The 20,837-nt window shown below is 41.3% G+C and overlaps 1 protein-coding gene across 4 annotated transcripts in view; it reads left to right on the top strand.

Moving 5' to 3' along the window:
• The window catches only part of IMMP2L (inner mitochondrial membrane peptidase subunit 2), an 850,269-nt gene extending 831,569 nt beyond the window's left edge, over positions 1 to 18,700 (top strand). For all 4 annotated transcript variants that reach the window (XM_074984087.1, XM_074984088.1, XM_074984089.1 and 1 more), the window contains exon 6: positions 18,030 to 18,700. In XM_074984087.1, the coding sequence (XP_074840188.1) occupies positions 18,030 to 18,149 (120 nt within the window). In that variant the 3' untranslated portion in view covers positions 18,150 to 18,700. The remainder of the gene's footprint in view (positions 1 to 18,029) is intronic.
• The last annotated feature ends 2,137 nt before the right edge of the window (positions 18,701 to 20,837 follow it).

Genomic DNA, 20,837 nt, shown 5'->3' with positions numbered 1-20,837 from the left:
CCAGTTTAATTCCTTCTGTTTTTTGCCTCTAGGTAAATCCATGTGAGATGTAGCATTCTATGGATTTGTTTCTAGTGGAGTTTATTATAAGAAAAAATAATGCTTATCTGTTCTACCCTTGAACAGATATTGAACCTGGACTTAACAAACCTACTACAATATTACTTCATTACAAAATGTATCCATAGGATCTGTAATTAATTAAAAAAGATGTACAGTTAAATGACTCAAGTAAAAAAAAAGATTTTAAAAACGAAACCTCAATATACATTTCTCCTTGATTTGTTTTTTTTAGGGTGTCTGTCGATAGAAGTAAATATCCACAAAAAATAACCTCCATAAACTTGAACTCTAATATACTTAAAATACACTTACATTATTATCTTATAAAACATTGAGGAGACACTGTAAAATCCAGGGGTCCTTTAAGGAATTAGTTCAAAAAACTTGAGTCAGCAGAGAGGTTTGCAGGAGTGTGCACTTTTACCACCCCACATCCATCTGTCATGACAGCAAAAGGCACCCACTCTTTTCTGTGTCTGGTCAGAAGACTGGACCATAGTCTATTGGACAGAGGCCTTGATATGACGATCAATGCGTCTGTAAGGCGACCATATCTTTCCCAAATATGGGACAGGGAGATATGGGGGAGAGGCACGGCTCCCACTGGCTTCACCAAGACCCAGGGAACCAGAAAGGAGGTGACAGCCCCCAACACACCCCAGAAGCCCTGGGGAAGCAGCAGTCACCAGCCCTCCACAGGATCTCCACAGAAGCAGAACCCACTGGAACTCCCCAGCAGCCCCGGGGAAGTGTCAGGGGCACAGCAGCCACCCACAGTTCTCTCTGCTTCCCCAAGGCTCACAGTGATCTACCTGCTCTATTGCTGGAAGAAAAGGTCAGCAGTGGGGAGGCCCATCTATGGGACAATTACTTCCTTTTAAAAAATAAGTAGGGACTTATTGCCTTTTTTGCATCCCAAATATGGGACCGTCCCGCCTAATACAGGACAGATGGTCATCTTAATGGGATCTTATTGTGTCCCATTATCAAGGAATATAGAAAGACACCTTCAAAAGGCTCCAATTGAAACTAAATGCAAGAGAGTGCCTGATGTTGTTTGGATACTAGACTGACCATGGGAGGGGTGGTGGTAAGCATCACGAGAGAGAAGTGGCTAGAAGCACCATTCCAGTGGAACTTGAGTGCTGCAAAGTTGTAGAACTGGGCAACATTTAAGTACTTAAAGACAAAAGTCTGAATCTCCACTTTTGTGGAATTTCATAGTGTTAGTGTGAGAAACGTATCAGTGTTTGCTTACTTGAAGTTCAGTAATTCAGATTACAATGTAATTGCGGAATGATTGAAATCAAAAAGGAAAATCATGAAAGTTATAAAGTTGCAAATCAGAAAAAATATGCAGGGATCTGAACTTAATGACCCCTCAAAATTCCTTCCAGAACTACATTTCTATGTCATTAAATCTTTTGTATAGAGATCATACATTTCCCTGGCTGGCAAGTTAAAATTTCCAGCAGTTCTGTTCTTTGGGACAGACTCAAACATGTTTGTGAAATGATGTGAAAACTCTAGATGCAGTTTTCTTGTAGGAGGGCAAGAGGAGGAAATATCTTCTGTCTCGCCCTCAAAGATTCTAGAATGTGTGGGAAGCTTTTTTGATCTCCAGCAAAGATTTTCTAGGGGAATTGTGTCCCTTCTCTGACCAATACTTCACTCCTTTGAATGGTGTTAGCTAACTGAAAGCTTTCTGGGGAGTACAATGGTAGTGCATTTCCACTACCTCTGTCCACAAAGTGGATGGAAGCCCTCTACTTGGGTCTGAAGTGGTTCTTTATATAGTATTGGTGTTTATAAAATCTATTTTCTTCGCATCTGTTGCTTCAGTAGCTTCACACAGCTGTAATTTTCTTTCCTTGAAATGCAAATAAAAAGACACTTAGAGGATACCACATATCAGAAGAATCCTCTATTTTTTTATTTAGTGATATAAACATGCCCATACTTATTGACCCAGAGCCCAAACTATTAACTCTGCGCAGTCTTAATGTTGAAATACAGGCATTTCTTTTGTGGGCTGTCCAGCAATGCTTCACTCCAACAGAAGACACTAGCATCCAAATTCACTAGGCATTAATTAAAGACATGTTTATCTGACAGAGAACAAAGACAATATAGCAAAGTGTAAGGTAGGTGATCAGACCTTGAAGTCACCATTATGGAATAATATTTAGGGGATGACTGCAAATGTCTGTCTTTGACTTTCAGCTTTTCCTCTTGCTGCAAAACAGATGAGCAGGACTAATAAAAGTCTCTCTTTTTTCAATTAGGTGAAAAAAGAGACTTTATTAATCCAGCTCGCCGCCTCCTCTCTAGCAAAGTCATGGTATCCCTTGCTTAGGCTCATGTGACCTTCTGACTGACTAATCTTTCAGTTAGCCTTTGAGCTTTTCATCAAACCACAAAGTAGTCTGCTGTTTACTTCTGCAGAATGTGGTATACATTCCAGACCAACAAACTATCTGAGTGGATTCTTATAGATCTGCAGACATTACATAAAGATTACAGTGGGGACCCATTAGGTCAAAATAAATATTAGTATATGAACAGTAAATACAGAGTTCCAGCATAAAATTTTAAGTATAGCTACCCCTTCAGCCTTTTGTCAGTTTGTCCTGGTTTTCCTTCAGTTCTTAAGTGTACAGAAGTTGCTATCTAATTCAATTCTACAAATAGGGTGAGAGAGACCTAGAATTCAAACCATATTAAGATTGACATAATTATATAAAATGTTGCAAAAATTATAACCAATAAACCATTGCATTAACCCAAAGAAAATCTACTCTGCAGTGCAACGTGGTGATGGAGGGAGATTCACATTGGAACCAGGCTTCCAGGCCTTTGACAGTAACTCTGTCAAGTATCTGATAATGAAACAGCAAATTATTTATGTTAACCATCATAACATCATTCAACATCAATCATCTCTTACCTTGGAGCAGTTCTTGATGGAATTTTATATTTGCTACTTAATGCCATCTATCTGGACATTTCATGTGGGACTAACGTGGGAGCTGGATGGACAAAATCCTTCCCTCTCTGTAAGGCTGGGCACCTGCACAATCATAGGCATGCCCAGGATGTGTCAACTCAATCTGTGGCATTCCCTGCAGTTGCTTCTCTATCTTGCAGCCCCAGGGGTTCTGACACTTTTGCCTTTCAGTGGCTGTGAACTGCTTGGTTTCATTTTTAGGTCCCAGTCTTGAAGCTCAGGTTGAACCTCTTGAGTTCAGCACCCTTGGGACTGACAGGAAGCCAAATGAGAGAATTTGCTAAGCTATGGGAGGTCAATATCATCTAGCAAGATTACCAACTCTTCCACTGTTTACTGGGCTCTTAGAAAACATTTGGGGTAAATTAGAGCTAAATAACAGCCCAGAACAGTGAGAGTCAGGGTTGATGGATATTAGCAAACTTCATGAGACCATGAGAAACTTGGCTACACGCATGATAAGTAGACATCTGGCTAAATAAAATCATGTCAGACCACAGAAGTTGCCAGATCAGAGTGCTGGACTAAGAGAAGTTCAACCTTTATTTAGGTAAAACCTGGACAACTGACATTTTTGCCAGTTATATTCATCGTTGCGACCAAAAATGGAGTATCTGTTACTCAGGCAATGAAATGTAAAAATTTAAACACTTGACATTAATATTAAACTAACAATCTGAAAGGAGAGAGTTTAGAATTTAATTATGAACTGTAATTCCTTTGGTCTTAAATGGAGTTGTCTGGAAACAAGTAAAAAATTAATATCTTTGATTCAAGTCTTATACCAGCTAGCTTTTTTTAATAATAGTACATTACCAGGGCACGAGAACATAGCCAGACAATTCTGATCAACATACAGAAATGGGTTTGTGATAGTTGTGATGAGGGTAGCTGTGGTTTTTCTTTGTTTTGTTTTTTTTTTATTTTTCTGAGCAAAGATTTTAAAACCACACAACTCGATATAACAAATGTGTTGTTTAGGCAGGTTCTGAGTCATTTTTATGTGACTGCCCTAAGGGAGTTTGGCTTTATTATTCTTACTCTTCCTCATTCCCAGAACTGTCATCTGGAATGATAGTATTTAATGAATTGTATTTGGGAATCTTTTTTTTCTCTAGTCAAAGTCACTCAGATTTCAAAACCTCTCAACTTGGTCTTGCAAATCCATCTGCAGGTGGCGTTATTCTCCTCTAACATTGCACTGTGAAAAGGAGGATTCTTGTTATGCTATTTCTGAGGAAAAAGAGCTTAGGAATGAGATGGAGAGACATGGTATTAGTATATGACTGCACTGTAAAAAAGTCCTCTGGCACTGAGTCTCAGAATGCAAATCAGTTGACTTGGTCTCATGTGGCTGAGGCTGCAGGATTTAAAATAGCAGTATACATGTTCCCACTTGGGTTGGAGCTGGGCTCTGAGAGACCGATAGACACCAACAAACTGTGAGGTTTCAGAGCTTGGGTTGTCACCCAACAGGGAAGATGTATGCTACTGTTTTAACCCTGCAACCCCAATTAATTGATCTAGGCTCTGAGACTCAGGATTGCATGCTTTTCTTGGCAGGTTAGGCACATTGCTTAGAGACTGTGGTCTGATCCTGAAGCAGTGAAGTCTGGTGGTTTGGGATCAAGTTGATTTGGGATCAAGTTCTTTACGCAATGAGGCCAACTTGTCCATTTTGATGCTACTTGATGTCTTTTTTTTCCCCCTATTTCACATCTGCTTTCCAAATAGTTTTTTTTAAATAGTGAAAATTAAATTTCTGTTACCCTTAGTGAAATAATCAAAACATTGTTTTATGTTAAAAATTGATTTCTTTATTCTTTTTTCAGTATATTTCCATGCTATTAACAAGCATGAAGCATCAATTTGTGTAAATCAGGCAAAAATTCAAATTATTGCAAAAATAATTCTAGTGTTCATTATTAACATATGTATATGTGTGTGTATATATATATTTTATAGTTTATCTCATTGTAATCAACTTGGTTATGCAGAATAAAGTGCACTATATTTTTGAATGAAAATATTTAGAGACTGGCTTAAGTTAAAATTTCCCCAAACTTGGAACCACATTTTTTAGACTCCAAAGTTTTAATGTCTTTAATGTCCCGATGTCATGACAAACTTGCAAAGTCTTTACTAAATGTGGTGTGACTCCCAGTTCACCAAGTGTCATTGCACTGTGTCTCCGGATGCTGGTATCCTAATAAGGGGAAAAATTAAGGGTATATGAATGTATTGTGTGGCAAGTGCTACCTTAATTATGCACTTCCTGGTTTTCTTACACTTTCACACCCAGCAAGGGATATGCTGTGGGACATGAAAGAGGCATTTCCTAGTTCACCAACCTCTGAATTTAGAGTCTCAAATTCTCTAACTTTGGAAGGCTAACGGGAGCATTTGTGGTGTCAGAAGCCTTAACTCCATCTTAACAAAATATTTTTGTAAGTGAATAAGTAATACAAGGCACATTCTGGTTATTAACTGGGGCAACATATCAAGTATAAAGTAATGTGACATGTTCTCTGAAAACTATTTCTGCCATGGCCTTGGGATCCAGTCATAAATTATTTATAAGAGATCATTTTAGATTATTTATAAAAGGCTCTAATTGTGTCATCTTGTTGCAATTTTTTAAGTCTCCTAAAGAGCTGCTGTTAAATGTGGGGGTTAATTTTGCCTTGACTCTAAGTTATAAATCTCTGATGATATTCATCTTATTGAATGAACTTTTACCATGTGGTAGCCATTTAGTACAACTAAGGCAAGGCTTGACATACCGGAGGTTTTAGATATAGAGTCTGATTCTCTGTTGCCCTGTGCCTTGCATAGATTTTTACATCAAAGGAGAGTGATAGCATTTTGTGCACGCTTTGCACTAATGGAAGTGACTGCACGAGACACAAAGTATTGGGGATAAGTCCTGTAACCCACTTGGCTTTTACTTTTATTGTGGGCTTGAGGAAGACCTTGACTCTTTTAGAGAAGGGCTCTGCTCGTGTCTAGTAGGTTCATGTGTTTCAACAAGTTACTTTGGGCTTTTTCATTAATATGCACTTTCTGATGATGGAGGGCTGGTTCCACAGGTTGCACCTCCCTGGTGCAGGATGGCTGGGGAGCATGACAGGTCCTGAAGGACAGAATTTGCTGGACAAGGGGAGGTACAGAGCTTCTGCCCCAGGCAGCCCCAGCTTCTCTCTTCCCCAGGACTCTAGGCTCCTCGGGCTTCCACAGGGCTATATTCCCTGGTCCCACACTCATGGGGCTGCCATGAATCTCCAGCATGTGGGGGCTCCGATCATGACCTTGCACTGTGATGGGGACAGGTGGGTGATCCAGTCCCCGCCGCTGTGCTGCTGTGGGGCTGGCAGGGCCTCCAGCTTCATCCCCTGCACTGCCACAGAGGAGGTGGGACTCCCAGGTCTGACCCTGGCCATGCTGCCAACCAGTGCTCTGGCGCCAGTTCCTGCCCCGAGACTCTCTGGTCCTGCATCTTTCACGGTCCCACTGGGCCATGGATGTTGCTACACAAGAGAGTTGCAGATTTCAGAGGCCACAGTTTAGGTTGCATGGAGCTTCTCACTTACATATATTTTGTCATAAAGAACTAGTGAGGTTAAATTAATTTTATGCCAGATAGTGCCATATAATCGAAAGTGTCAGATGTTGCTTCTGCTGCCAGCCAGACAACTGGCCGTGCAGCCATTGGCCCTGTCCCTGGGCTGAGCGCTGGCTCCAACTACATGGCTGCCAGTGGACAGCTGGCCCTGTGGCCCTAGATGGGCTGCCAACCGCCGGCCCCGCTGGCACTGGCCGGACAGCCAGCCCCCCAGTCCCAGCTGGACAGCCAGCCCCCAGGCCCCTCTGACAACTGACCCCTAACCCTTCTGCTTCTGCCACTGACTGGAGAGCCAATCCAATAGCCCTGGCTGGGCAGATGGCTCCCAGCACTGCTGTTGAGCTGTGCTGTCCAAGGAGCAATGTAGCAGCCAAGGCCCAGGATGCCTTTAGCAGAGGAGGACCTGACAGCAGGGAACAAGAACAATCCCTAATGCATGTGTAACAGCAAATGGGGCTGCCCATCCCCATTCCCTCCTTCCTTCAGTTTTCCACTTAGTCACTGGTTGAGCAAAGAGGGGTGGAGATGGTTGACTGGCTGCTGGGTGCCCCCTTACCTATTTCATGGCTTTTCAAATGCCATTGTTTCTTTGCTTAGTTGCGCTGCCCACCTTTCCCCTAGAAGCAGATTAGGAGCTGTACTGTATATGAAGATATGGGTTTAAACAATTGTTGTTGTTGTTTATTAAGGAAAAGGGGAGACATATTTCCTTTGGGGCCAATTGGTATGTGGTCTGATTTTTTTTTAACCTTTTTCAAAGCCTCATGGAGGTACAGTTTGGTAGAAAAGATAGCATTCAAGGTTCATATAATGGTGTTAAAATACTGACTTGTAGGAATTTGGGGGCCATGTGCAGTGTGGGCAAAGGCTAAAAGAGGCCAGCTCCAGAAGTGAACGAGATTTGAGAGAGTGCAGTTAGAGCTTGTGTAACCCACATACTTCCTGTGTGTGGGTTCTATCCTGTGTAGCAGCACCAAAAAACTTAGGGAAAGATTAATGAGTCTGCTCCACAACCTTAGCTAAGGGCCATGTCACTTTTAGCTCATGTGATAGAGTAGGGGCTCATGCATTTAGCTGAGAGGTTCCAGATTTTATCCCACCTGACGACAACTGGGGTGTGTTGGCGTTAGAGTTGGTGTTGCACTGACAGGTGAGTAGTCTGATGTGATATCTTTGCAGACTGAGGGACCCCAGTCACTCCACTTCCCCTATTTGAGAGCCACAAAAGGAAAAAAAAATCGCAACAGAGCTGAGTCTTTGCGGTAAACCAAGGAGGCTCTGCCCTGAGTTATTGTTTGGTTTGTGGTTAAAGCCCCATAACTCTCACTGGAACAAATTAAAACCTAGATACATAAGAGCAAGCTCAGGGCAGAGTAGAAGATCCTCGAAGTGTAATAAATAAAATTCCTGGCTTCCATTTATACCAATCCCATGGATCTCATTAATTTGCCAGCTTGTCCAGGTCAACAGTTAGCTGTTGCCTTCTTTTGTGGCATACTGCAGGAAGGCAGTTCTAAGGAGGATTAGTAGTTCAAGGAGTAGCGGCACAGTGACTGGAGAGCATAGCAACAATAAAAAAAATTCTCAGAAATGATCACTGTCAAAAATAATCCGTGACAAACTATATGTCATTGAGCAGTAATTGTGTGGGAATGGCACTGAAACTATTTGATAGTGGTGGAATAAATTAATGTTGATGCACAATTTGACAGTTGTCACAGTGGACTTTTAGGGATTGTTATTTCAGAATTTAGGAGTTGCTATTGCTACGTTTGATCTCCTGATGCTATGCAGTCCTCTTCAGTGTTTGATCCCCCTGTTTGATATCTTGGGACTGTTCATAATTGTGTTCAAATGGAGCTGGCACCTGCCAAATTTTGCATCCTGTATTGGGAGCTGCAACAAGAACAATGGATTTTCTTCATCTCGAGTAAGTTATCCAAGTTAAAATAAAATAAAAAAAGTTCTTCTTTACCTGAATTAATGATATATAACATCAAGTGTGAGACTTCTTAAGAGATGGCTACTTCTCATTCTCTCTGTCTGACTGTGACTCCTTAAAGATGGGAGACTGAACAAACTGTAGAGCTGTGTCTACACATGCCCCTCCTTTCTTTTGAACTCCCTCATTACATGCCTCCCTCTGAAAGGAGGGAGCACGTGTAGACACAGCTTAGAAGAATACTGTTATATTGAAGCACAGAGCTTTTACTTCAATTTGCCATACAGAAGGTTTGGTGGCTGGTGTGCCTTTTCAAGGAGCTTCCTAAAATAACCCGATGGAAAAAGCACAAAACAGTAATTTTAAAATAAGATAGTATAGTCTTTACCAAGGACTAAATGTCCAAAGCGAGGACATAGTAGCTGAGGTTCAGGAGCCCCCATATAAATAGCTCTGCACTCCTCCATTAGTAGAGTAGCAGTTTTAACTGCTGTCTTTCTCCCCTTGACGCTATGCTTAAAATATACCTGATACGATTCTAGGACTCTTAGCAAACTGAGAGATCTGTGTACTATTTGTGAAGGTGTCAGCATCATTTTAATTTTGACGTGTGGATCATTGGGTCATCTGCTTTATTTGTAAGTCTCTCAAACTCCCTGACACATGGTAAAATATCACAGTGGATTTACAAGAGCCTTTGTTTTATTTCTAGAACAGAATAATGAAAATTCATCTGATCATGTGGTTTATGCATCTTATTATGGCTGTCTTCTCAACTAATTTCTCAGATGCTAGCAGATCTCCAGGCATTGCCAACTCAGTGATGAATAAGCAACCTGTTGTTCATCTCAAATGTGATTTCAAACCACAAAATATTATGATACAAAATAACTCCTGAGTTTCACAGCTCCTAGAGGCAAGTACATATTGAAGCAGTTTGTGTTAGTAAGTCAATATTTAAAATTCTTTTTGATTTAGCCGATATTTTGTCAAGTGGAAGAGCTCCATGTGAAGATTTGAAGCATACCTGCATCAGGGAGCTATCTGGGTCTTTCAGCTTTTACATATGCTAATCCTTTCCCCATATAAATACCTCAAGAGCTCAGTTTCTTCTAATATATGTAAATACTGAGAAATTCAGTGATTTAAGAGGTTAACAAATTATGGTCCAGTTAGCTCAGAACCAGATTCTAAATCTGTTTTATTTTATCTTGCTTACTGTAAATTTGTGCATAAGTTCTTTGCTGAATAGGGATGAAATTACTCATGTGATTAAGTTAAGCAAAATCTTAAGTCTTTGCTAAACTGTGGCTTAATTGCACAACTGCAATTACAATGGAATATATATTGATTACATGAATAGCGTGTGTTTATTAGTCTTCCTTTGCAAAGAGATATACACTTCTCTCTGCATGGATCAAGAGCAGAGCCTAATATCTCAGTGAGAAAAGCATAGCTTTCTAGATTAAATGTAATTACGATATATGGAGAAGGAAGGAGAGAACTATATTATTTTTTATGTTGAGTATGTCCCTCAGTTTATCTGCCTGATGTTATTGCATCTGACGCCACAGAAATAAAGCAAAGAAGGGAGGCAGAGAGAACAAGCAAGAAACAAAATAACCACATAGATAAGATACCCCCAGAATGAATACCAAGGGTCTTTAGAGAATATGAGGGATTATTAATCAGGAAATGCCTACCTACCGGCTCCAGCCAAGTTAACACATGTATTTTCCCCATATCAGAGCTTAGGCTCAAAGGGGCGCTACACCATTAAATCTTGCTACCTAGTTCAGAAGATGGGGAATCCCCAGCGGCTGTTAAAGGTGAGAGTGACGTGCAAATGGCAAGGTGTAGATAAGAATGAGGCCAGTAGACTCTTGATGTTTTATCCATCTTCGCTGTCTATTACTTACCTTTGAGTGAATAAACAACGTGTGTGTTTTGATTCGGGTGGGCAAATACTGGTCTGCAGGCTAGATCTGATTTGCCAGAGTTAGTCCCGGGTGCATTCCCACCTCTATATTTACCTGCTTCTCTGCAGTACTTGGTGGTTGCAATGTTTGTTGGCTGTGGATCGGCATTCACAGCCAATGGGAGTTGCAGGAAGTGGTGTTTTGGTCCACACTGCTTCCTGCCACTCCCATTAATGGTGAATGGCATTCTGTGGTCAATGAGAGCTGCGATCACCTGATACCTACAGAGGTGCTGGTAGATATAGTAGCAGCCCACCAGGCAAGCTGCCACTTTTTTATTGCTCACCCCTGGTTTTGATTAAACAGTTTTAAGTTGCCTTAATCAAACAGAGGAATTTCCTGGCAGTTGCCAAACTCAGTCGGATGTTCAATAGTTATGTGGTTTGGAAGCAGGGATCCATAATCAAGTGATCCAGTCCAAGACTGGCTGGGCTATATCTCCTCTGCCTCATAACCCCAGCATCAGCCAGTAGTGAAGAGTAGGCCTTCGCATAAAGGAGTGATGCAATGAACACCCAGGAGCTGCAAAATGCTGCTTTTACAATGCTCACTGGGGACAGCAGTATTCCACACTGGTCTGTACCCTGTCATGCCTAAATGACACAATTAGGCTTGTCTACACTATCACCTTCCTTCGAAGGAAGGATAGTAATTAGGGTGTTGGGAGTTTGCAGCATGCAGCACTTCATTAAGCAAGTTACTCCCCGCAGCAACTTCGAAGTTTTAAACTTCGAAGGGCCGGCTTGCGTCTCACTGCGGCGTACCTGCTGGTACTTCAAAGTGCCAGGGCAACTTCGACGGCCTGTTACTCCTCAAAATTTTGTGTTTAAAACTTCGAAGTTGCTGCAGGAGGGAATTTGCTTAATGAAGTGCTGCATATGCAGCACAACACTTCATTAGTAAACTCCCAACACCCTACTTACCATCCTTCCTTTGAAGGAAGGTGGTAGTGTAGACAAGCCCCATTAAGTCCTGAATTAGTCACATGCAACAGAACAAATATGTGAATCAACTTCACATGTAATGCACAGCAAGGAAGACAAATTTATACGAGCAGCAGCAGTGCATCAGGTGAAAAGTGCCCCTAGTAATGACATTCTCAGAAGTTACTGGTGCAAAATGCGCATGACTGGAATTCACAAAAGAAGTTTCACTATTTGTTTGAATGTTAATATATGTATAGACTTGGGATGTATCTGCTACATTCTATCTGCAGATAATAAAATGTAATAATGACAATTTCCTTAAATTACCAATTTTGTACATTATTGAAGTGCATCTATGACTAAAGTTTTTAATCTGGGGCTGTTTCATGAAGACTAATACTAAGTTCAGTTCTTCTGTTGAGTAAGATGACATGATGACAGCTCTGTTTAGGCTTAGAGTTCTGATGAAATATTAAACATCCCTAACATAGTAAGTGATTAAACATTTTGGTATTTGCAGCAGTCAACCATATCATGCCATGCACTAAAACAAATTTTGTCTTAATTTTTGCAACTCTTTGAAGTAAAAATCTTTAAAGAGTAGACTGCTTTGTAAACCTGTTTGTAGGCCTGTCAAGAATAGTTGTGTTAATCATAAGGAAAGAAGAAATTCACAAATGATTTTTTTATAAATTTATGCTAAATGGAGATAAAAGACAATAAAATGCTGTAAATTTTTCTCAGTTAAAAAAAAGTTTGAAAAGGTATGGAAGAAATGAAAAAAGAACATCATTAGTTACTGATCTCCTCTGAATAACACATTCTTGATAATTCCAAAAATTCAGTACGTTCAGTCAGAGGAATGTATGTACCCTACCTTTTTGTTAGTGTATCTAAGTCAGTCATTGGTATTCAGAGTTGCTTTATGATAGTGGGAAAAAAAATCCTTATATTACTTAATTTCCTTAAATCTGCTGTATTTTAGTACTTTGGTGAATGTAAGTGATGATAGAAGGTTAATTAAGCTCTCTCTCTCCTCTGTAATATCTTAATCATTGTGTGAAATGTATAACAATTTGACAATTAAAATATTCTTTGTTTTACCCCTTTTATAATACAGGACTAATCTAGTCTCTCAATATATGGTTGTGAATTAAGTAACAAAATAAGTGAGCTGTGCTCTCTTCTTACTCAATCAGATTGACTAAAAAGAGAATACAGCTCACTTATTTGTTACTTAATTCACTACCCTGATTTGAGTCAGTCAAGCGTATGAATCTTTATAAAGAATTCAGTGAATGCCAACCTATTCTGATATGAACATGTTAATGGGCAAGGACGCATTGGAATGAGGTAGGTACAATTGTTTCTAAAATTTCACATAGCTATTCTGTGCCACACTGAATTGTATTCATTCTGAGAATTGGTCTTATCATTTTGAACAGGTTCTGAACTCTGCTGTAGCTTCAGTTGTATGCACATACACACACGCTTATAGGCCGCATCTGCACTCACTCCCACTTCCGGAAGGGGCATGGTAATGAGGAGAGAGGAAGATGCAAATGAGGTGCAGATTAAAATATCTTGTGCCTCATTAGCATATTCATGTGAGATCTGATTTCTGGAAGATCCCCTTCTGGAAGCAAAAGCTGCCCTGTAGATGGGGCTCCTTTGGAAGGAAACAGGGGTCCTAATGCAGCTAATTATTTACGACTACACTATTCCTCCTGTATGTGTGTGTTTGTGTTTGTTTGTCTGAAATTACAATGATTCTGTCAGAATTTTGGGACCTCCAAGCTGAATCCTTGTTTGAGTCTACAAGTGAGGTTTTTGAATGGAAACATGTTATGCTTTCTCTGCATTAAAGCCAGTGCTCCAGCTATAATGCTAACAAATCACTTAGTAACAAAATTAGTGTCCCGCGTGCTTTTTGTTATCAGTTGATGGCTCCATTAGGTTTGACTTGTGGTAGAGTTGTGAGGATGAGTGAAAGTGTCAGTGTGTTCCCTTTCTTATTACAGTTGAAACAGGCTTATTGCATTTTTATTTTGATAAACAAGGTAGCATCTTGAGGCAGTAACAGCCAGCAGGATTGTTTAAAATGAGCAGCCTGAGGTGTTGTGTGATTTTTAAATACAATAATTCCTTAGTTCTCCCCTAGATGTGTTTCTTACATGCACTAAAGAAGATTAACATTTGCTTTTTCTGTTCTTGTTCATTACCACAGGTACTTCAACTGTAGGAAGTAGTTTCTCTGGGATACTACTTTAATCCACAAGATTTTATTCATATTGAACCTTTCTCCTGCTATTATACTTGGGAGAGGGTGATTCAAAGTTCAGCAGTGTACAGAACATGAAGTGTAATACCAGTTTACTTTCTATTAAACTATGGATTTTTTTAAAGAGGCTAATTTACCAAGAAAATTCCCTGAGACAGTTTTTACACCCACAATCAAATATCAAAGCCCCAGTGTAATAGCCTTTCTTAAAGACAAACAATCTAATTTGACACACAGGTATCCTGCACCATATATTTTTGTTAATATCATATCAGGAACACTAGCTAGTTGCCTGTTTCCTTTCTAAGAGCCTGTTTAAACTTGTTCCAAAACTTTCTGAAGCATTCACCTTCTGGGGTTGAACATTCTTCAGTGTTTTATTTGCATGTGAGTTTCATCTTCATGTGGCATACATACAGGAGTTGTAGTTTGGTGATACCCCATCTGAGTTGCAGTATGAGGAGGTAGGTGACAGCGAGGGATACACATTTAGAGGGGATTTTATTTCTACATTGAATTGGGTTCTCTAAAGGTTTTTGAGTAACCTGCTCTATGATGCAATCTACTTCTCTGGTGGAGTGTTCTTGTTCAGTGAAGCAGAATTTGAGTGTGTCAGGGCCCAATAAAAGATCTGACTTCACCGACTTTGTCTCTCTAATGCAGTGTTTCCCAAAGTCTGGTATGCATAGCACCCGGTGGTATGCAAAAGGATTTCAAGGGGTACCCAGCAGAAAATAAATGACTACAAGCTAGGAGATACGCATTGGGTTGGCACTGGGAGATGGGGTATACCAATAAGGCGAGAGTCCTGAGAGGGGTATGTGAATGTTTTAAGTTTGGGAAACACTGCTCTAACGAGACCTGCAAAGCTACAACACTGGATACAATTAATTTATGATGGCTAGAATAGTTTCTTATGGATCTTTCTTCTAGGTTGAGGTCAGTAAAATTCATGTCAGCACTCTAGCTCCACACTAACATATCTCCTATATGGCCCAATTGGTTCCAATATCCCATTGGAGAAAGGGGCTCAGATATGACAACTTAACACTGGATCAAGACTCCTTTATATTCAGGGATTTTTTTTTTTGCTTGACCTTTTAGGGGCTGTTTTAAGTCCATTTTATGCAATGACAGCCAACCGTATTTAGCCTGACTAGGACCCCAAATAGTTAAGCCTGTCTGAAAGAGCAAAAAGGATCCTAAATTGCCCATTATCTGTCACAAGGTAACAAATCATAAGCAGAAACCCTAAAATGTAGCAAGAATGCCATAGAGTTGGACCTACGCTTTGCTTCTTTATTAAACTTCCTTGTAGAAAAAAAGTGTTTACTCAGAATATACTACTTCAGTGGAAAGAAACCCTAATAACATATTTTGACTCCAATGTTTATATTCTCACTATATATGCAAAAATCCCATGGAAATCAATGGGTGATCCATGCACTGAGAGAATCCAACATAAATGTGAGAAAAGAATTTAGTCCTTCACGTCAGTAGTACAACCTCGCTTTTGTATGCTGTACTTGTGATGACATCCACTTCATTATTTGTAGCCAGCACTGTAACAGGTATAATATAAGAATACAAATCCTTCTTAAGAGAATGTGCTGCCATGGCATCTCAACTACAGTTAGTGGGATAATGAAAACAGAGAGTATTCTATATGCTCAAAACACTCGACCACCTATTCAGAACAATCGCAATGCTGAAATAAAAATGTAGCAAGTCTATCAAAAATCTTCTAGACAATGATTATTCAGAAACTTAGACTTAGTGGTTCTCCTCCTGAACATGAAAGGAACTCTGTAGTGGGTCTGAGGCAATCAGCAAGTGAAATAAGATATCATACAGTAATTTCAGTGATCGGCTTTTCATTCTGTTAGATACTGTGGATTGTTAGCTAACCAAATTATATTCAAGTAATTCAGCACCTGCTTAATCAAGCTACAGAATATGGAATTAGATATAGGCCACTTCAGATTCAGTGATTTGATTATGTAGAAGAGAAAGATTGGTGCATATATATTAATCCTATGAAATTAAATCAGGAAAATTAGCCAAAGATATTTGTGGGGGTCTGTTTCGTATCTATTTGCATAAAATGTTGAACTACCTGCATATTCAAAGAATTCTTTTTGTGGTGAAAATGAGGATAGAAGTGAAGATATGTGTCTGTAGTTATACTGGGTTAATAGTAAAGAGTCTAAAAGGCATCTAAAGTATATTCTGTTTAAGTATAAACCTTATTTGGGAAAATGTTTTTGCATTATAAGGGAACAAAAATTTGAGAGTAACTGTGAAGACTCAGCGCTTAAAGGATACAGACAATGTTCAATTATTAAACACGGGTTAAGTTAGGTGCCCACATTTTGTATTTTAGCTCTTAAATCAGCACAGTCAACCAAAATTCCCATATTCGGCATCTTATGGTTTGCAGACATACAATAAAAATGACTTAATGAATGACTGGTAAATATCATAGCTGGTCTACACATGAGCACCCTTTTGAAAGGGCGAAAATCAATGTTTGATGGTCAAAATAGTGGCCATCGAAAGGGAGCAACCGCACGTCAATAGTGGATCAATGGGTCGATCCGCTCTTTGGAAGGGCTGCCTCAGTCTTTCAAAAGGGAGTGCTCCAAGCTCTCCTGCTAAAGAAGGGACGCAGAAAACAGTGCAGATGGGGTCCCATGGCTGACAAGCCCTTCTGAGGCCACAGCCAGCTACTCCCTTAAAGGGCCCCTCCCTCCACTCCACACGAGCTGGGTGCTGCCCAGCTGTCCCCAGCCCAGCAGAGCCAACTCTTGCTCCAGGATGGAGGCACAGCAGCAGCTTCTTCATGAGGACACCCTCATCCTGGAGACCCTTCTGTCAGTGCTCTATACCATCACCACAGCTGCACCTGTGTGCAGCCGACAGGCTGATGCATTGCCCCCACCGTATGGAATGGGTGTGCGCCCCACTGTGTACATACCGGAGGGTCTGTTGGCAACATCCAGAGATGCCTGGCTCACAGTCACCTGGCTGGACAAGCAGGGGGGATATAGATTACAAGGTCCCTCTCCCAGCTCGGCCACTCCATGGCACCTTCACCCTCCTGGGTCCCTGGTCCAGGCTGCTCCTCTGCCTCTGGCTGTGGCTAGTCTGTTGATGTGTCCAGGAGCACTGAGGGTGGGGAGCTGTCCCGAGACCCCTGAATGCCCTGGAGCTCTCAGAAGTATGGGCAGGTGGCTGGGGCTGCCCCAATGCGCTGGCCTGATCTCGGCCCCGGGGGTATCTCTTCCTCAGCTCCTTCACCTTGGAGCATACCTGTTCCACAGTATGATCCAGGTGGCCCCTTCTGAGGAGGTCCTGGGCCAGGAGTGCGAATGCTGCAGCATTACGCTGCTTCACTCCCATCTCATGGAGGACCTCCTTCTTCCACAGACCCAGGAGGTCCTACAGCTCCTGCTCTGTCCAGGAGGGGGCCATTTTTTTTCTCCCCGCAGAACCCTGGGAGCACTGTGAGGGTTTGGAGGGGGGGCCATGGGGCTCGTGCAGGGGTTGGCTGCTGGCCATGGTCTCGGCACTCGGAGTGTATGGCTGGAGCACGTGTGGGGGGTGCTCCTAGCCCGCTCTCAGCTTCCTGCCACAAGGTTCCTGCATGCATGCTACTTTAAGGTGGCTGGATGCAGGGATCATAGAGCCCTGTTGCTGCTGGCTGGAGTGGCCCCACACTCCAGCTGACCAGCAACATGGTGGACCCTTTTTCAAAAAAGTGGGTTGCGGAGTATCTACATGTGTACTCTTTCAATTTCATTTTTCAAAAGGGGATGATCTTCCCGATATGCGATTGGGGTTCAGATTTCAACGTCTGCACTCTGTTCTTTTGCTTCTCCTTTGAAAGAAGGTGTTGCATGTGTAGAGGCTCCTCCCGTTCTTTTGAAAGGCGGCCACACATTTCGACATTTCGTGCACGTGTAAACACAGCTAATATGGGAGACTGCTGTGAAACTCTAGGGACTGAAAAATCATTGAACTTAAAACAGGTATTTTGCAAAGAGCGTTTATTTTTCTCTTCCATTATGTCTGTAGCACAAGTCAATAATGTTCTAAATTGTTGGCTTTTGAATTCCTTTGTTTCTCTCAAATTCATTCACTACCCATTTTTTTTCAAAAATTCTGTTATATTTGATTAATTAACACCCGTTGTTTCTGTTGGTGCAGGTGTCTCTTGGACTTTTACATGCTCGTGCTACCTATATCCTGTGGCCTCCAAGGCGTTGGCAGAAGTTACAACCTATGCTGCCTCCAGACCGTACTCCACTTCAGACTGGTCAAGAATGACATACGCGTTCATGCTGGAGACATGAAGTATTGATTTTAGGATAAACCATTGAGGTGATAAGGATGGAATGCCATGACTAAGAATTCCAAATATACTAGAAGAGAAACAACAGAAATTCCCTGATGTTAAGATGTGACTTTTCACAGACAACTTAAGATAATTTTTCACATTGCAGGGTGCATTATTTTTGTTTGGGTTATTTTGCTGATGATATTATTCCGATGGTAGCATGTTTTCCAGAAACAGTAAAATGTATGAGCCATTGTCTTTTCCCATGCTGCTGTTGACATTAGAGTCTATAAAATGCTTTAATCTTTTGCTTTAGATTTGTTTCTTTAACAGCTTGACGCGTCTCTGAAAATTAATATTTTGTTGAAAATGTGAAGTCAATCCAGTACTTCAATGTTTTGTTTAGATCTGAATATGAAGAAGCATTTACTTATAACACTTTGGATTGCACTATAATTGTTAATATTGAAAAAGCCAGATTTCTGTAAATGAACAGCTAATTGTACAATATGTCAAAAACAGGATAAAAATGCATCTTTAATCCAGTGATTTTCTTTTTCATTTAAAGCAGCATGCTGCTTTTCTTATTAAATTGAATACATTTACATTTAATTAATATTTGATATAAATATTCCTTTTCTATCAATTTGTTGAGACACAGTTCCAAGCAAAATATAACACACATTTCAACACAGCATCTACACAAAATACAGTCTGTTTCCTAAGTACAATCACTCAGTGCTAATTATTGATTGTCACATTTATTTGGAAATCTGTGAAAAGATTCTTTAATAATTTTATAAACACATTCCTCTACTAATATACAAGGAAGTTTCCACAGACCATATTATCAGTGAAGGTGTCTTGACTGATTTCCATTGACAAGTGGCATACATTGAGTCATAAGTAGGTATGAGTCAACTTCATTGCATACATATTTAATTTTCCTTCAGAAGAGATAATATTCAGAAGGATTGAACACCTGACACATCTGTGTGAGAGTTATGCAACCATTGCCATTGGCCTCCAAACTGATGTGAAGGTGGGCTTGGTGTTGGGTTTCAGGGCTAAGCTGAACTTTGGAGAAGACTGACGCTAGCTGTTCTAGTCTATCAAGTTTGCTCAGTAGTTTCCACCTCTGCTAAATGTACTTATCTATCCCATTTATATCGCATGGCTCCCTGCACTTTGGGTGTGTTGAGCATCATAAGCCTGGCCTAGGTTCCTCTTCCTTCCACCAAAGCCTCTGCACGGTGTGTGACTGCCCCATAAAAACCAATGTCATATGCTTAGTTGTTTAAATAATCAATTAGTTGGATTTATTTAAGGAAACTGATATGTAATTCTTTCACAAAGTACTCAGAGAAATCAGAATGGAGTCAAAGAATTCGTCACAGCTACAATTAATTTGGCAGACAGGGACATATGAACGTACACTGAAGAGAAAACCAGCCTGCGGGAGGTTGCATGTATGTGTATGTGCTTAACTAAAGAAAACCAAAACATTGTAAATGAACTCCCTCTCTGGTGGCAAACCAGGTCTATCCTTTCATCCAGTTCAGTCCCTCCATCCTTAACTTTCTTGTGGGTATTATCTGAGCAGCAGCTCTCACATAGGTTGACTGGCTGGCAGAGTCTTGCTAGCCCGTTTGGTTCGCTGACATCCAGTCTTCTGCAGTTCCAGGCTGTTGTCAACAGCAGTAAAGTCCTTTTAGTTCATGAAAAGCTCCATGATTATTATTTTAATTATAATATTTCAATTCAAGTCAGTGGCACAGCAGCAAGAAAATGTTATGAGGTTGCTTAGGCTTGCCAGCCTATTTCTCTAGGCTACATCTACACGAGAGCAATCTGTCAACAGAACTTTCTGTCAGAAGATACCTTATGACTAAACATTTGTTGACAGAGTACGGCCAAACAGCAAAGTGAATCACTCTTCTCTGTTGACAGACTGCCTGGCCACTTTCTCAACAGAACAGCCACCTGGAACTCCATCAGACAGGGTCACATGGCCAACATTCTCTTTTGGGAGCCCTAGTGAGAAGTGACCTTAAAGGGCTCCACCCCCAGTGCCCTGCCCTGCACCAGATGCCTATTCCCAGCCCATGCTGAAGTTTGCCTACCTCCATGAGGGACAGCACAGCTGCTACAGGAGGGCTGCTGTGCTTGCTGAGAGGCGCAGCGCTTTCCAACTAGCTATGGTGCTAGAGCAGCTCCTGTGCTTGCATTGTCCCCACACAGAGGTGCTTCAGCACGTGCTGCACCTCAGCATGGCTGTCCTCCTCTTCCTCTGGGAGAGCAAGCCTGCCATCGGTTTTGAGGAGCATGCTGTTGCAGCCGCATGACCCCACCTGCACTCACCCCCCAGGTGCACAGGCAGATCTGGAGGCACTGCTCTAGTTCTGACTGGTGGGCTTGGTTAGCCATGGGGCACTGGGATGACCAGCTGTGACTCCAGAACTCCTGAATGCAGAAGGACACCTTCCTGGAGCTCTGCGTGTGGCTTGCCCCCACCCACTGGAGCCAAGACACCAAGCTGAAGCTTGCTATCCCTGTGGAGAAGTGGGTCGCTATCTCGCTCTAGAAGCTTGCCACTCACAACAGCTACTGCTCCATGGGAAACCAGTTCAGCATGGGGAAGTCCACTGTCAGGGCGCTCCTCATGAAGGTCAGGCACT

Source organism: Carettochelys insculpta, chromosome 1 (genome assembly GCF_033958435.1).
Source record: "Carettochelys insculpta isolate YL-2023 chromosome 1, ASM3395843v1, whole genome shotgun sequence".
In the NCBI taxonomy this organism is placed as follows: domain Eukaryota; kingdom Metazoa; phylum Chordata; order Testudines; family Carettochelyidae; genus Carettochelys; species Carettochelys insculpta.
The sequence above is the reverse complement of the archived record's forward strand: the minus strand, read 5'-3'. Positions and strand labels throughout refer to the sequence as shown.